Source organism: Pleurodeles waltl, chromosome 2_2 (genome assembly GCF_031143425.1).
Source record: "Pleurodeles waltl isolate 20211129_DDA chromosome 2_2, aPleWal1.hap1.20221129, whole genome shotgun sequence".
NCBI classification, from domain to species: domain Eukaryota; kingdom Metazoa; phylum Chordata; class Amphibia; order Caudata; family Salamandridae; genus Pleurodeles; species Pleurodeles waltl.
Window position 1 is genome coordinate 987006693 of NC_090439.1, and position 18756 is coordinate 987025448.

Sequence of the window (18756 nt, forward strand, 5' to 3'; positions counted from 1 at the left end):
TTGTGGATAATTGTGTCCACTTCTGTCTTGCCTACTTTCACATGAGGGGCAGCTTCATCTGGATTCTTACATGGGTTTTAGATGTGCCAACACCCTTCACACCCTGGCAAAGTAATTTGGTGTATCACCTAAAGATCATTTTCTCCCGGTTGCCAGGCTCTCTGAAATAAACACACATAAATAGTAATGCTGGTGATATGGTGGGGTGATGAATTTGTAGTGAATAATAGTTGTCAAAATAAGGATTTGGCTAGTATCAGCTAAGCGTATGTCTTACTGTCAGGAATTTTGTGCTGACCTCAATCTACTTAATTGATCCAGGAGCTTTTGCATTTGAGGTTTCATAAAACTACCTTATTTGGATTTGGGGCTTTATCATTGATGAAAGTCAGGCTCCTTAATAACAAAGGTTGTGTTGTTGCTGCCCATTTCTAAAACTGATAGAATTAGTGACTAGTTTAAACACTAGTGTGGTGTTTTTGTCACGAACAAACATGGTGGGTAAAAATTAGCCACAGTGTTGGTGCAAAAATAAAATGCTCAGTCAGCACCTGCTCATGATGTGTATCCATTATGGAGAGTTTATTGAATTCACTACATGTTCTAACTAATTACCAGTGTCCTTTATGATAAGTGATGAAAGCACCTAAAATGGTGGCACCTTCCAATAGCTGTTTGTTTATTTACCGTGGTCAAGGTTTTAGTCCTGATCATTCTTGTAGGCTGTACTGTCCTATTCAGAACTCAGTTGGCACCTCCTTACATCACAGAGCTTTCTACCTACAAAGACGTTTGTCCTTCCGAAGTTGGTAATGTGAGTACCAGTGAAAGGTGTAATAGTAAGACCTTTTAGTCACAGACCCTGCAACCATACCGTATGAAGCACTACATGAAAATGAAAAGTCAATGATATTGAACACTCTATATTGCCTTGAATCATGACCTTGTGTTGGGATATTGAAGATGTTATTCATGAATAACGTAATAATATCTAGAACATTTAAACAATTAATATTTTTAAACACTGTGGCGTAGGCAATGTAAATGTTGTCTTCTGGAACCTTAGAATTCATTATTGTTTTGTTATACTCTCTTTTCAGGGTCATTGTGAATGTTATCCATAGTGCCACATCATACCACTCTAAAACAATACGTTTTTTGCATGTGGCCTTTGACAGTACAGGAGACAGCTTTCTTGCTGGGGACCACCAAGGGAATATCTATGTTTTCAACTTGAACAGAAACAGGTGAGTGCCCATGCCTAGTAGAATATCTTGCCTTAGTGTCTTATATGGATTGCCATGATGCAGAAGTCAGTCTCAATTGGAACATTAGAAATACCTTTTTTGCCAACGTCTTACAGCTTACATCTCCAGGATGCACAGCAGGACCCTCGGTGACAGGCTATATTGTACTTTTTATGTTTATAAAGAATTTGCCCTTGTCTAAGCCTTACTGTATAGTTGTGACATAAATAATGCTATGCCTAAAGTTACATGGCTGTGAGAATGTCACTATTGTGGAGGATGGGGCAAGGGGAAATAAACATCCCTCCCCGTCTTCTCCTTGGCAACCTGTTTCTAATGGAAGTGGTTCCACGGGTACCAGAATATTTGGTTGCAAGACCTTATTTCCCCAGTACCAGATAAATTATAAACCCCTTCCTTATGGGAGCAGTTCTGGCTCAAAGCACAAAGCTAGCATAATGTTGATCAAATTGCTTCCAAACCATTAAGATGGTTTATCAATCATTCCTCTAGCTCCCTTACCATTTTCCCAGTGCAGCTCTTTGTCTGAAGTACCTGTAGTGGCAGGGGAAAAAGAGAGAGGAAGGAGGCAAAAGTAGGTCACTCCTCCAGCCATGTTTTAGTCTTTGCACATAAATTGAGTGTAGGAAGCTGGTTATTTATGTAGTGTACCAGTGTAAGTGTACACCATGCAGCTAGTCCAGACGACCCATATTTGTTTACAGTGCTTAAATGAATAATCCCAAACGCTCTCTTTGTGGTAGTGTGGGCTAGCAGTTTAGGATGATCAGAGGGTAGTGTTAAGCCTTTGTTGTACACATAGAGCCGATAAATGAAACACACACTCAAGAAGTAACTCTAGACCAATTAAAAAAAATAACATAGATTGTATATTAATTTAGACACCAAGATCTTCAAGATCAGGTAAGTACTTTTCGAGTTAGCGATATTTAAAAATACAGAAAATACAGCTGTCATATTTGAGGCATGAGCCTCGAACACTGTAATGTTATCCAACGAGAGAAACATACACTGGGTAGGGTAACTTGCAAATGACTTACAGGACTATTCTTCTGGACGTAAAATAAGTAGGGGCCAATGTCCCGGAAAGCACCAACAATTCAGGCTTACCTGCCCTGGCGTGTCCATGTGCAGAGGTGCTTCCATCAGTGGTAGTTTTGAACGCTACATGTTGAAGTAAATGGGAAAGGTCCTGTAAGGAAAAGGCTGCGAGTGGGGACTGGGAGACCAGTCCGTCAGAACCAGAAGGGGGGCTCGGTTCTTGGGGGTCTTAGGACCACAGAGACACTGTCTGTTTCAGTGGACTCTGGCTGGGATGGGGGGTGAGGGGGGAGGGTATTGAGTAAATAGGTGTTTACCCTGCGGGTCAGAGAGTTTGAGGCTCTCACAGTTCTCTATGTACCAGCAGAAGAGGGGAAAGAAACACAGCAAAAGGACTTCTGGCTTGGAGCTGGTGTCTCTCGAAGTCCCATGTCGTGCAGGTAAGTTTTGGCAGTGGTGGTGTTTGGACTGAACAAAAAATAAGCCATGGTGCTTGCAACTGGTGGTGGTATCCCGGGTATTGGTGCAAGGAGGCCTTGAGCAGGCTCAACGTCTCGAAGACCCGGTGGATCAATGGGGCTGCACTCCTGGACACTCCCTGTGGGGAGTGGGCATAATCCTGTTCCAGTGTTACTAATTCCACCAAAACAAGATAGTAGGACCCTTCTTTCTTGGTCAGTCTGGTCACCCTAGGGGTATATCTAGCCCAGTGGTGCAAAACGCCTACTGCACAGCTAATGTATGGCCTGTCCTAGTGCCAAATTAGGCCAGACATAGTGAACACCTAATATCCAATCACAATGAATGACAGGTTGAGAAGATGCCTGAACACAGTTGTTCACTGACAAAAGTTCATTTTCAGTCACATGAATATACATCCATATATATATATATATTTCTTTTTGCAAATTGTGCACTGGAAAATGTGGCCTTCATTTGGTAGTTGTGGCACTTTGTGAAAGGTCAAGATAAAATGTTTAGGGGCGGGGCTGTGACATGGACCAAGTTGTTCTGATATTGTTTCGGTAGGACCTTGCGGGTAGGCATTGAAGATGCAGAGATCAAAACCAGATCCACCTCTACTGTGATGAGGAGAATCTGGGAAGTGGCAGGGCAGCAGTGGAATGGATTAGAAGGAAGCCACATCTCAAGAAGGCTCTACAGTGTTGGTTTTCCAGGGCAAGTAAACACCAAGATGGTGGCTGCCTTACAGAGGCTGCGTGTTAAGCTCAGGAGACTGAGGAAAGCGTTCCCCTCCCTTGATTTATATACCTCAGTTGATGAAACGCAGGTGGGGCCACTTTGTATCCCAAAGATGAAAGAAGAAAAGCTAAGGGGAGTTGCCCCACTTGCAGCTTGAGGACTCCGCAGTAAAAGTGACACAGAGAGAGAGAGAAGGTAGATTGAGAGCCCACATTAGATACTGCAGTAGATGTGCGGATGGTGCTATATGCCACAAACCTGTCACCATAGGTTGTTGTGGCCCTGGGAGAGGCAGACACTAAATTTCAGACCCAGTGGAAACAGGAGAGCTGCAACAGCACCATCCCTGTTGGTAGCGATGTTGGTAGTTTTTGCTCCAACTTGCAATATCCTAATCAACAGGCTACTAGAAGGAGCGATACCTGTGCAATGAACTATAACACCGAACAGAATCGCTGAGTGTGTAAAACCAAGCGGCCTCTCTGCTTTTGGAATACAAACATGATAAGAGTGCCATGGGTATTATAGGTGGTAAATGTATACAAAAGACACAGCCTGGTCATTGCTGCCCAAGAAACAAATACAAAATAAATTTGCAGGCCTTTTTGATTCGATCAAGAGTTGCTGTGATGGGTCCTCAGAAGTGAAGAAGATCCTCCAAGTTCAACCTACAAAAGAACCAACAAACACTGTGCTGATGAAAACTGACCTAATTAATAGCCTGTGATCATTCAAAACTCCGTTAAGGGAAGAGTACAAGGCCAATATTACCAAGGGTCTACCAACATTGCACTCTGACTTAAAAGAAAAATTGCTGCACTGAGAACTGATGTTGAGGCAGAAGGACAAATCCAGAAACTAGAGAAGAAAAGTACAACTCGGGAGGAATGGCTTTCAAGTCCAACAAACACAAAATTACATAATCACTAAGAAAATGGAAGACCTTGAAAATCACACAAAGGGAGAGAATTTTATAGTGTGAGAGTGGTAAGAAGGCACTAAAGGGCTGGACCTGGAAACTTTCATGAAAGACAGATTCACTTAATAAGGCCAAGATCCAGTTTCGTTGGGCATAGCACATAGAGTATAACAGAGAAGGGGCGGGTCTCAGGCAGCCCCTGCAGTGTCTTAACGAAGTTTCATGACTGACAAGTCAACGAGAACGTGTTAAAAGGGGCATGGTCTAGATCGCCCACAACTGATTTGAGCAGTCCCTGTTTCAAGATATTGCTCCCGCAAATCTAGATAGACATTAGATATGTCTGCCGATTACTGACATGGGTTGCCAATTCAAAACATTATAATACCAACTGTTCCCATTTGGAATTGTCGTAGTTTGGACTCTTGCTCTGAGCAAGACTGCGGGTCTCAGGATGACAGTACTTTCGTTTGTAGGTGACTACGTTTCTTCCTACAACTAGTTGTAACTGTTGTCCAAACCTTACCGGCTTACTAGCAGTACCTCACCAGAAACACAATAGTAAAAGGTGATTTGTAGCAGTCGCTTACGCATGGACTCAAAATATGATATCTCAGGGTTGTTGTGGTTAAACGGAAATTACCCTTTTCTCACAGATTTATTATGTCTCATACAAACAAAGGCAATAACACAGATGCAGTGAAGTTATAATAGTTTTTATTCAACATAACTGCAATTTGTGATAAGTTGCATGAACTGCAATGATTAGGATAATGAATATACCAAGCAACAGTATTGTGAAGAGGAGAGTCATTGTTATAAAGACCCCCACCATTATGCAATATATGAAAGAAATATATGTATATGTAAAAAATGGAATAAGCTCTAATACCCTAAAGAGAGTAGGTCTAACCTCCTACCTAAAAAAAAGGAGAGCTGGGTTCGTTAAACCTAATCTGCCAAAGCCGTGTCCATGAGAGGAGCCCCCAACCCTCGTTACCTTGGAATGAGGTCTCTATCTCAGACTTCGCAGGGACACGAAGACTGGGTCAGCGTCAAGATGACTGCAGCATCGGTATCAGCGATGGTGGCGATGCCCTCTGGTCGGAATCCCTCTGATTATCTGTCTAAAAGTGTGTTGTATTTATACAGATCTACAAGGTCCCCTGACATAAGTGTTATTCATAACAATAGATAACAGGCATGCTTGGGACTGCAATTAATATCAACAATCCCTCGAAAGTATAGAGAGGGAAAATCCCTAAGTGTGAATGCCTACTGTATGTTTGTCTTTCGTGCTTGATCTTGACGCCTTGGCGCAGTGACACCGATAATAGAACCCATAACAAGTGGCCTAACTATAAACAAGGCCGCCATTTTAAAGGAAATAAATAATTAAATGGGCTAAGACAGAGCAAGCTAAGTAGGTTAAAAGTCACTGAGTGACGGGGCACGAGTTTACAAGCCTTACGGCTAAGCTAACTCCTGTTATCCCGTTAAAATAAACTAGGATTCACTACAGAATCACATTTGAATTTGAAAATAAATCATATCAGACTTCAGACAGGTCAGTGACCCCATGAATCCTGGGTTTTCAGTTAGAGGAATCACCATTGAACACCTCCGACCCTTTGTTAGAAAGATGTGAATTGTAACATCCAGAGAGACTTGAGCATAGTTCCCCACTTTCAGAGACACTGCGAGGTGAGACGCTTAAAGGGAGCCTGGGGAGAAGCGCAGCGGGATTAGCACGACTTACTGTGCTCAATATCGCATCCAGGCAAAAAGAGATGCAAAGGGTATTAAAGTGATAACCTTAATATGGAAAAATATTTTCTATATCACCATGTTGCTCTAAGAAGAATAAAAGATATGTTATACTCTGACGCAAGGAGATTGCCTTTAAACTGATCTCATGCAAACTTACTTATAAGAATCCAGTATGCAACCTATGGGGGCCCTAGCATTGAAGTGGCCCTTTTGGGCTGCTCCAGATATATGGGGCGCAGTATTGCCACTTCTGTGGCTGACGTGGGACTTGCACTAGGAAGAGTCCAACCACAGCATACCAGGGATTAATTTGAGTATTGTTACAATATTTTGACTGTTGGGGTATCTTGTGGGTGGGACTTGTGCTACTGATTTGTGTGTGTGCGCATGCACGTGCATGCACACAAACACACACACACACACACACACACACACGATACCTACTTCGTTACCATCACAAAGAAAAAAAAAAGCTTGTTCTTTAGCATGTATACATTTCTTAAATGAAAGGGAGGTAACCGTTAAATCACATATACACAGATTTCAGGATGGTGAAGGTAGTGTCATGGAATGTGAAAGAGGTAAATGCCCAAAACACACCAAGTCATGGCTGTATATTGGGGAAAGAAAGTTTGAAGCAACAGCTGTTCAAGCAGTGCATCTAAAATAATCAGAATTGCATCACTGCGTCTCTTACCCCTGGGTTAATGAGACAGTGCTGCAAGGTCATACATTAATTGAGAATGTGTTTGACATACCATGCGGAAGAGGGAGGCCTTCTGAACTCTATATAGGCTCCTCAGGAAAGTATCCATGTGCAGTCACAATCTGCAAAAAAAACAAGTGGGGAAAACTCACAGAAAAGGCCTTTTGGAGTGTGCAGGGAATGTGCCTCTTTTGACATGGTTAGCCTCCACTTTTTGACTGGAATTTGATGTGGTTTCAAAGTTGTTAGTGACTGCTCAGGGCCCCTGCTAACCAGGTTCCCTGGGCTTAAATCTCTTTCCCAAAACTGTTGTGATGCATTGGCACAATTGGAAACACCTTTAGATGCCACAATAAGTTCCTGGAAAATGGTACTAAGGTACCCAGGGCATGAGGTACTAAGCATAGGCCCCTGAGGACAGCAGCACAGATTGTGCCACCCTCAGGGACCATGCATCCAAGTGCACCCAGCACAGCCATTGCAGGCTGAGAGTCCTGGTGCCAACTCAAAATGCTTAACTGACATGGCACACAGCCTGTGTGCCCTGTCCACTACACACTGCATGCATTATAGGTAAGTCACCCCTCTGTCAGGCCTTCCAGCCCTAAAGCGGGTTGCACTACAATGCACGTGTGGGCATAGATGCGTGAGCAATATGCCCCTACTATGACTCAGCCAAACCATGGGCATAGTTAGTGACCAGAACAGCCATTTTACATTCATGTGCTGGACAGTGGTCAGTAAGAGTTTCTCAGCTACATGATGGTCACTTTGCACCTTCGGTTGTTTGGTATCAAACAACTCAGAATGATAAATCCAGACTGGTACCAGTATTTTATTTATTTAAAATGTACCCTGGGACCACCTTAACGGTGCCCCCTGCAAAAGCTAACTACCCTGGCATGGTTTCTGGCCGGTCACAACCAGCCTGTGCTCTCTGGGTCCAGAGAATGGGTAGAGATGTTACACCTCCTCCCCCAGAAATGTGCACAGCCCTGCCTATGAGCTTCAAAGGGCTTACCTCCCTTGAAACGAGAACCTGGCCCTGCTGCTAGCAGCAGATGGCCACCCCTGTTGCAAACCCCCACTTTTGCCTGGAGCAACAGTGGGAAAATGCACAAAGAACAGAAGGAGTGGCCACGCCCAGCTTGCACCACCCCTAAGATGTTGCATGCGAGGTGACCTCTCCATTTTATTTCCCTCTACCTTGCATGGTAGGAAAATAGCCTATCAGGGATAGGGAAGTGACCTCTGCCCACAGGAAGTAGTCACATAATGGGTGTAGCCATTGGTCACTACTAGGTACTCCCCAAAATGCCTACTAAATGGAGTATTTAGTGGACACCCCTTAACCTACAGATCAGATTCCGAGGACACAAGAAGGCCTGCAACAAAGAAGACCCAAGGTTCAAGAACTGCATTCCTGCTGCACAAAGAAAAGTTCTCCAAACCCTGCCTGCTGCACCCAGGACTTAACAATTGCTGCTGAGGGGTTGCATGGACATCGGACGGACTCTACAAAACCCCAGAGGACCTCCACCCTTTTGAAAATCACCAACGATCTCCCTCCAGAGTGAAGGCACCACTCTCTGCAACAAAGAAGCCAAAGACCAGTGAAGTCCAGTTCACTGACTGGCCGCTAAATAAGGAAACGCACACAGCATCCGGACTAAATTTCACCTAACAGAATCAGAGACCAAATCCTGCAAGTGTGCCAAGTTTGGCAGCACTGCGACCTCCCATGGCTGAACCATGCAGCAGCCCGGGGTACTGGACCCCCAACGTCAAAAACCCAGAAGAGAAGTCCACTGCGGACTCCAAAAGGACCAGGAGCAAGCCCCAGTCGAGGGACTTCAGGACACTTAAGAACCACCCCTCAAAGTGGCCTTGCTGACCTGCAATCCACCCTCAAAGTGACCTGACGCCTGCTTTTAAGGGCACCTTTGCTCACAGCTGTTGCCTCACCTATCTGCAGGCACGGAGAACCAGCTGTGCTCTAAGGGTTCCCCACCCCTTGTGACCTCTACACTCCAAAGGGACCCAACGGACTCTCCTTGTAGTTCATCTGTGCATTGCTTTTCTAAGTGGTCCCCCTCAGGGTCCTGCACCAGCTCCAAGGACTCTTCAGCAGCTACTTCCACCAAAACCGGGAACTGCCCAAACTCTTCCCCGGCTGGCCCACAGGACCTGTTGACGACTTCTACCTAAAAACAAAAGGAGACACAGGTAAACGGATTGCCTGATTATATATATAAGTATTTTTAAAGTTTTCTCGCATTGATTCCTATGGTGCATAATTGTGCACATAGTAAAGAAATTTTCTAAACTTTGAAAAATCTAAACTTAAAAAGTACTCATCCGATTTTGATGATCTTGGTCTTAAAAATGTTATAAAAATCTGAAGTATTTTTGTAAGTTGGTCACGAGTTATTCTTTTGAGTGTGTGTTCATTGTTATTGATACTGTGAGTGCAACAAATGCTTTGCACTTCTCCAAGATTGGCCTAACTGCTCGACCAAGCTACCAAACAAATTAGAGCATTAGCTGGTCTAGTTTTTACCTCTGTACACCAGTGTGTGGTTGACTCTCTGCACAGTGTGCATGGTTGTGCACACTACATAGAGAGCCAGCCTCCTGCAGAGGGGCAGTGGACACATATCTGGAAAGATCTAAACAAAGCTACACATAGAAAAATGGGGAGGGAAGCTCATTGTAAATTGTTGTTTGATTGCTATATGTACCCTGTCAAGTTGCTCAAATTTCACCTTTCAATCAGTCTGATGTGTTGAAGAGATTGTGGTATGGTAAGTTCCTTGATTTATATCTAGCGAGAATCCCCCTAAATCAGCCCCTACTGGGGTAGCACCTTGTTGCACTCTGATCCTTACTGGGGTATCCTACCCCAGAGGAACTCTTGTGTTTGCTCCTTGGAGCTAGGACACAAGATTTACAGCATCTGGCCAAAGGGAAAAGACTGCTGTTGTGGGACTGCTTGGGAGCTGCAAAACCACTGTGGAGACACATTGAAGAAAATATAACCCACAACTATTACATACTGATACTCTTGCTTCTGGTGGCACATTGGAAGGAATCAGAACACCAAACTATTACACAGTGGCACTCTTGCCTCTGCAACATTATGACCATGGTAAACAGGCATGCAACATACCAGAGAGTGCTTTGGACTTTGAAACGTCTTAAGGGTCCACTATTAAACTATCTGTGGGACGGAACTTCCTCAGTGACATGCCTACCAAAGCTAAAGGCACTGAAAATGTTCACATACTGGGAAATACAGGAACGAAAAGGCCCCCTGCAGCTTTTCTAAGATGGTGTGTGGAATCATAGGCTTAACAACATAGGATGAGAAACCGTGGGTGGTGATCCCTGATAGCCTCACCAAACTGTGAGCGTGATGGACAGGATGGTTTATGTTGAAGGCAAAAAGTTGTGGGCCTTTGAAGAATTTTATGGGAGTTGTCTGAATACCGGAAATGTTCTTTGATAAAAGTCAAGGATACAACTGATGGAAAGTGAGAGAGCACATTAGAAGAATGCTTCTGTTTTTTTTTCCTCAAATGTACGGATCCTTTTGAAATTTAATAAAACATAAATATATATATATATATATATATATATATATATTTTTTTTTTTTTAAACTAATCTTTAAGAAGATGTGCCCCAAAATACCATTTTGATCATGAGCTGGCAATGATGTGTAGTCTGATAATAGGCATTCATTTTCTCCAGAAATGTCGCAATAGAAGGCCAGCAACACATGTTAGCAAAAATGGAGCATGCCTGAAAGCATACCTAATGTTAATGCCCCAGAGATCGAGCCGACACCCCTAAATTCAATCATGAAGTACGAGGACTCCAGTGATAATATTTTGGAGATTCGAGTTGGTTTTAGAGTCCCAAACATGTTCAGGAGCAAGTCAACAAAATGTGCCGGGTAAGCTGTTTAAAGATGGGAACAGATTTTGATGGCTGTTTCAGAATACTGTAGTCTGCTGATAATGTGGCAGCAATATTTATTTTTGCGCACACTGCACACAACAAAGACAACACAATTCCTATAATGGTTGTGTTCTGTCCTTCAAAAACCGCACGAAGGACCATCTATAGGGAAATCCAAATTCAGATATACTTGCAACTGATGGCAAAGGCACTTCTAGGCCAAGTAATTGTCAGGCATGAGCTATATAAAAACATAGAGCAGAACAGATATTGAAGGTCATCTTCGACTTAGTGACCCTGGCTCATTGCTGTGTCAGGGTATATGTTGAATTTGATGTCATATAGAAAGCTGTGGTTGAGCAAGTGACTTTGTATGTGTTGACAACCAGCTTTTGTATTAACTCAGATCACTGGATTTGAAGATTGATATTTAATCAGAAGGGTAACATGAGCTTGCTTGAGCCGATTTGGGATGATACCTGTGGACCAATGCAGGATGTGTTTATTCACAGATTCATTATTTTTTGTCGGTCAGAGATATCTTTATTTCCATGTTTTTTTAGTTTCTTTTTATAAGTCATTTGACATACAATACCCTTCATTGGGCATAGCATAGTTTTGCATTCATAACACATGTATGTCAACAAGATTCCACCAATTATGACCATTGTATATATTTTTTTTAACACTGACCTAACTAGTTAGTTTTATTTCACAACCCTGAGTATAGCATTCTGGTAGTATCAAGAAATAATTCTGAGTCCTTCTTGCAATTCCTTTCCTCCCAGAAGTTTCCCATCTGTAATTTTTAGTTCGGTCTCTGCAGCCTCCACCTTTTAATCGTACACTGTCCCCACTTGCTTCTCCCATCCACATCCTGCCTTTTCTTTTTTCCCAGCCGCCCTCAGGTACAGTGCACTGTCAGTGGTCCCCACTGCTCCTGCGCACCCCATGTCTTGCCCTGGGGTGTTGTGTACTTGTGTATCCTGCATATGCACCACCCTCTGCCTGTTCCTTGCCCAAACTTGGAAGCGGTCTCCCCCTGGAGATTTCTCCTATTCAGTTTTGTTATCACCCTTCTAACCTCTTCCCGGGTAATGTCTGCGTCTGATTCTTCTTGCGAGAGGATCAGCATCCTAGGAAGATCTGCTCTCTCCAACTACTCGTGTTGTAGTTGGAATCACGTTCCCTAGCGAGACTGCTGGCTTAGGGGTGACAGTACTTCTGTTTGTAGGCGACTGAGTCACTTCTACAACAAGTCACAACTGAGCGCCCAACACTTCCGGCTCACAAGCAGTACCTCACCAAAACTCATAGAGCAAAGGTGATTGCTGGCAGCCTTATGCATGGACTCTAGATGAAGGGAATGTGTGGTGGAACGGAAGTTACCCTTTTCTCTCGTTAGCAGTAAGTCTCATACACACATAGCCAATGGAGATGCAGTAGAGTTTTCAATATATTTATTGAAAAGCCTTCCATCTACGATAAAATGCATGTGCTGCAATGAATAGGATAATGAACAGTAATAAAAGCAGAATTGTAAAGATGAGAGTTTTGAATATGAAAACCCCCTCCATCTTACAGTAAACATAAAATATGCAGTTTCGAACCAAGAAAGTCTAATCTCTACCCTAACGAGAGCTAGGTGTAATAAACCTTTATCTGCCAGTGCCATGTCCATGAGAAGCGCCCCCCAACCCTTGTTACTTTGTAAATGAGGTCTCTAGATCAGACTCCATGAAGACCCCAAGGCTGAGTTCTGCAACAAAGTTACATGCAGCGTAGATGGCATCTGGAAGGAACCCCTTTCATGACCTTGTACGTGTGAGATGTATTTATACTGATCATGTAGGATTCCTGATGCAGGTATGTTCCTAAACAACTGATAATTATTATATATATATATATATTGTATTTTATAGCACTTACTACCCCTGATGAGGCGTCAAAGCACTGTATGGTGAGTAGCACGCTACCCAGAGCCTAGTTAGTGGTCAGTCCATTAGTTATTGGGGTTAGTTTTGCATGCTCATCCCATGCTTTCAATCCAGTTTCTTTGTGGTATTTGTTGAGATAGCCGTGATTATTAGAGGGAGCTACGAGAGGCACTATTGCTAGCTGGAATTAATATTGTTATGCTTTCCAAACAGCTTTTAGGCTGTTAGGCATGAGATTTGTGAAGTAACTTGTATACAGAAGAGGGAGAAAGAAGGTAGAAAGAAGCAGAGGTAGATTTAAAAAACATAAGTGATGAAAGGTCAGTTTTTCATGCAGGATTTTAAGCGTTATAAGAGGTTGAGAATGTTTGCATGCAATTTGTGGATCTATACCTGTTTTTAAAAAAACAGTTTCATTCAAAGATACTTCTCACAGTAAAAGGAAGCACAGTGTGCCAAATAGGAGCCTCTTTTATATACCCACTATACCATATTAAATACTATACTATAAAGTATTGGAGTTTATGCAAATTATATGGACCATAAATAATATATTATAAAAAAATGTTTGTAAGCATCCACCAACTTAAAAATATAACAAGGCAATTAATATAGACACATTGCAGTAACCATTAGTATGTTCAGGGCCAGCTTTGTCACCCATTCAATGTCTGGTTTGGAAGGCGCCGCCCCCTTTATCTGCCTGAACCTGAAGAGCACCTCTACAGAACAGACATCATGTCCAGCAGAATGGATGTGTCCTTCTCCTTCTAGGATCCACATTGCCTTGTAATGTGGCAGACTTGTGTCGGCAATTACATAAACAGTCCCTAACAAGTGCGCATGATGTTCCTGTCACACATAGGTGACAAAGGGACATGATGACATGTATCACTGATAGTGACGCCAGTAATGTCACCTTCTCAGAATGACACTGATAATGAAACTCAAAACATTTCTTATAAAATGTAAGCAATGGCAGCAAGCTAAAAGAAATAATAAAATAAGTGGAATAAGACAGAGCCTACTAAGTGGGTAAAAGGTCAATAAGTGAAGGGTCCAACAGGCCTGCATGCCAAAGGCTAAGCTAACTGCTGTGAAAACAACAGGTGATGGACGGAATGCAGAGCAAATCAAACATTCACCCCCAGTCACAGATCTGGGTTTAATCCATCAGTTTTTTTTGCTTGCCATGCCATTGCAGTTTGGACCCAGCCATATGCAAATCAGTCTTGACCCTGTTCCCCATAGGAACAGTCCAGCCCGAACTGCCAGGCCAGGTCTTCCTTGGACCAGGAACAAGCATCCTGGGACTGGTGTCAGGGTATCACCCTTCATCAGCCAGGCTAGCTTAAAGCTGGTGGCATAGCAAGCACAGGATCGTGCAGCACTCTGTCCATCATCCCTTTGTCTTGCTAAAGTTGCCCCAAGTGGGAAGGGTATGCCCAGACGTGGGTCCCTTGCTCACTGTGCCACTTGAACCCAAGCATTTAGTTCTTCTTTGGTGACATTTAGGAATGCTTGTTAATTGGTGAATTTGGCTGGTGTGGGGATACTGGGCGCGTTCATTTATTTTATTTTTGCTAACCCTTTAACAAACAGGATGTTTGTTGAACAGTGTCATTTAACAATATCATTTGTACAGGAATAAGGCATGCTCTAAACAAAGTTTCCCTACCCTGAATTTGCCAATCTTGTGTTCCCCATACACTTTTCACATCAGTAGTGTTCTTCCAGTATTCATAACCTTCAACAGCAAGCTGGGAAACAAAGGAATCTGAATAGATTAATTTGGTGGCAGTTAGCAAAAGTTTCTGCATTTTAGAAGGTGGTAACTTAAAAAGATATGACTCTGCGTTTATAGCGTCATGCCCAGAGAGATATGCAAATTTGTCTACATATGTTTTGGGGCTCCCCAAAGGTGGAGGTGAACAACGTTCCCATTGTGTGTAATTAAATATTGCTCTATGTCTAGTTTCTCGTTGCGAAAGGTAATGCCCCCAGTGGTGATAACAGAACATTTCCCCATAATGTGCTGTGTTCATATACACATCTTCACTTTCAAATGCAGTGTAATCCTGCGTCTCAGACACCATAGAATCAACTGTTTTAACATCCCAGTCATCAGGTGTAATTACATTAGTAACTGAAATAAGGAAATTGGATAACCTCCTTATCCCATATATATCAATAGGAACTTTATCCCAAACAATCCCATCAGTAATGGGTACTGCTGAAATGTTCACAAGAGACAAGTCTCTTTGATCCTTATGTGAAGAGAGATATGGTGTTAAAACGCAATCTACTGGCTCAACAGAAGAGCGTTCAGGAAGATAATGACCACTATCAGGAGAAAGAAAACAGTCACAAAACCAATCAATAACAGAAAGGCAAGCAATGTCTGTAGTATCCACAGATAATGCCATGGATACACCAAATAGTTAAGTTTAAGCCGTATATACAGCTTACGTGTCTTTGAAATCAGTTGCATGTAGATGACGTTGAAGAAAAATCATCTTGGTTGATTAATTCAAGTCAAGTCAAAGGAACTTTATTACGGCTACAGGAGCCATAAAAGCGCATAGCAGCAATAAATACAAATAAATACACAAAGTAATAAATATAACAATACATATAATGATAAAAATGGAATAAAGATAAAATACACTCACACAGTGTGATGGAACAGTCTTGTTGGAACCATTAAGCAGATACAAATTTCCCTCTAGCAATCCAGCTAGCTCCGAGGAACTTGGCAACAGCGATCACTAGCGTTGGCCTAGTGTCTGATCTGAGGATTCGCAGGGCTATTTCAGAGCTGCGGACTCCCAGCAGTCTGCCTGCCGGGGCCAGCCATTTCCTACGTGAGGCGGTGTATGCGGGGCAGGCAAAAAGGACATGAGGGAGGTTCTCAATGGGGGCTTTGCAGGCTGGACAAGCGGTTGATTCTTTGTGTGACCAGCGGCTGGTGAAAAGTCTTAGTGGTAGCGTTCCAATGCGGAGCTGAAAGTACAGTTTCCTTTCCCTTGGGACCGTGATTATGTCCCAAAAAGCCTCATACTTGCATGTCTCTTTTAAGTTAACAAAGTCACAAGATAATGTAGTGTGAAGTGCGGCCCCTAGATCTTCGTGATCTGCCATTTGCCAATATAGTTTCTTTAGTTTGCTTTTTGAGGGAAAGACGGAGGTGGTTGGTGAATTCCAGAGTTCACTGAGCCCGAGTGAGTAAAGTGACCCCTTGATGTATCGTAGCCAGGGGATGCTGTGAAGATGATCAGCTTTTAAAATAACCTGCAGGGCTACAGTAATGGTTTAAAGCTCTGGGGTAGTCCAGAGATGCCGCCAGTACAGGAGAGGGCGTAGGCGGGCTTTATGACCGATGCCTTTTATGCCAAGATCCTTAAAAAGGGGGAACAGTGGAGTGCTTGGCGGAAGGGACACAAGGTTTCTTAGGAAGTTGTTTTCAGCGATGGTTATGTCTTGGATTTTGGCGTAACCATATAGTTCAGCCCCGTAAAGTGCTGAGGTCACAGCCTGGGCTTCGTATATCTGTATTGCTGGGCGAATTGGTTTGTGTGTGAGAGGTGAAAGTTTTTTAATAGTACCCCTGTTGTTTGCTTTAGTGTTAAAGCTTGCTTTCCAATGTGTGATTTCCAAGACATGTTGTCAGTCAGTGCTATACCCAGGTAGCTGAAAACGCCCACCTAGTGCCCTCTAGTGTAAACTTCCCTCTAAAAGATCTATGGGGATTGAGGGTCATTAGTTTTGTTTTAGAGGCATTGATTTCAAGTCCCCGCATTGAGCAGAATTTCTCAAAGCACGTGAGGAGTTTCCTTAGTCCACTAGGGGTCTTGGATATCAGGAGAGTATCATCTGCAAAGAGCATGACAGGGATTTTTTGTGTGCCAAGTGATGGTGCGTCAGCCTCCACTCTAAGCAGGGAGGGGACGATTTCATTGATATACAGAGAGAAGAGGGTCGGGGCAAGGACACACCCTTGCCGCACACCCCATGATACATGGATTTTATCAGTTAGTTGCCCCTTGTTGTCCCACCTGACTCGTGTGTAGTTGTCCTCGTGGAGCCGTATCAATAGTGCTAGGATATGCTCCGGGATTCCTATTCAGGAGAGAGTGTCCCATAGTTTGTTGCGAGGTACTAGGACAAAAGCAGACTTTAGATCCACAAAAGCTACATATAGGCTCCCTTTACCAATGAGCACTGTTTTCCAGTATAAAAATAGGAACCTGAGGGCTTGGTCAGTGGTAGATATTTTTTTCCAGAAACCGGCTTGGAGGGGACTAAGGATATCCTGTTCAGTCATCCAGTCTTCGATCTTTCCCAAGAGGCAGTGGCAGAAGACTTTTTGCACGCAGTCAATAAGACTAATTGGTCTGTAGTTGCAGGGGAGTGATCTGTCGCCCTTTTTAAAGATCGGGACAACAATAGCCCCTTTTAAGGACTCAGGGATAGGCGCCCCAGATGCTATTGCGTTCGCTATGATGGTGAGGTATCTTGACCAGGATGCAATGTCGGTTGAGAACAGGTCTGCTGGAACACCATCCGAGCCGGGGGCCCTGCCGCGTTTTATGGTGCGTAGGGAATATATTATGTCACAAAAGTGAAAACAGCTGGGGCACTTCAGTGGAGGGTGCTAAAGAAGTATTTAGGCAGGGGTCCATGTGGACAGGAGTTGGGCTATCATGGTCATGGGAGTACAGCCCACTAAAATGATCTACCCAGTCTTTCGGGCGATGTTGGTTGTAATGTTCAATCCACTGCTTTCTGGGCCTTGCGCTGCCAGGGACCAGAACAGACTACAATTCCTCTTGTGCACAGCGTCGCTAAGTGCTGTCCACCACTTATCATCTTGGTCACGCTTGACTTTGCGTATGGCTGACTTGTAGGACTTCCTAGCTAGGCGGATGGCGTTGGCATCCTTGGATTTATTAGCTTGGATTAAGTGCTTATTTAAGGACCAGCACATTTTATTGAACCAGCGGTGCCTACCTTTGAGTCTCTTCCCATCATGGGCTGTGGATACTGAGAAGTGGGCTGCGATATCCCTGAAGCATGAGGTGTGAATTAAACTTATTTCCTTATAGGGGATTGCGGGACCCACCTCTAGGTCCATTAATGTAGTCTATAGGGTGTTATTAGCTGCGTTGATGAGTTTGGGCCGAGCCGCAACCTTGTCCCACTTTAGGTGTTGTTTGTCGTTAACCAGACTAATACCCTCTGGTGCTGCTACTGAGGAGTTAATCGTGGGTGAGTGGTTGCCCAAAGCTAACGTATGGACAGAGAGAGGATTATGATCACTTTCAGTTCTTTCAATGATCATCATGTCAATGACTAGGGGCCATAATCTTATGTCGAATAGACAGTAGTCGATTCTGCTGGTGTGGTTGGTTTTGTTGAATGTGTGACGGCCTTTGGCGTCTGATTTGGTTCTGCCATTTAATGCCCTGAGCCCAAATTCCATGGTCAGTGACTTTACTTGGACAGCGACCTGCGTCCATCTCTTGATGGGTGGAATGGACAGGGCGGGGATAGACCAAGCTCGATCCTCCTCGTCTGTGGACCTGAGATCTTCCCAGTCTAGAGGTTCGAATGTGACATTAAGGTCACCTGCCACGATGGTTTTATGATGGCAGGGACAGTTTTGCAAGAGGGCTGCCAGGGCACAAAGGGTTTTGGAGACTTGACCCCCCCCGCCCCCCCACCCCTCGAGTGTAGATATTGAAGATGTTCACAACAGTGTCGGGCCCGAATGATAGACGAAGACCTAACCGGTCGGGAGAATCGGTGGGTAGCTGTAATATACGACAGTTAAGTGATGTTCTGATCCAGATGGTCAAGCCCCCAGAAGGCCTGCATCTTGTACTGGGCACGGCAGGGATGTGGAAGTTTGAATAGCCTGTTCGAAAAAGTGGATCAGTTGACCATGTCTC

The 18756-nt window shown here is 43.7% G+C and overlaps 1 protein-coding gene across 1 annotated transcript in view; it reads left to right on the forward strand.

Annotated features, from left to right (window-relative positions):
* Window positions 1–18756, forward strand: part of TBC1D31 (TBC1 domain family member 31) — a 578066-nt gene that overhangs the window by 36655 nt on the left and 522655 nt on the right. Inside the window, exon 2 of the mRNA XM_069220688.1 lies at window positions 1101–1247. Within this exon, the coding sequence (XP_069076789.1) occupies window positions 1101–1247 (147 nt within the window). The remainder of the gene's footprint in view (window positions 1–1100; window positions 1248–18756) is intronic.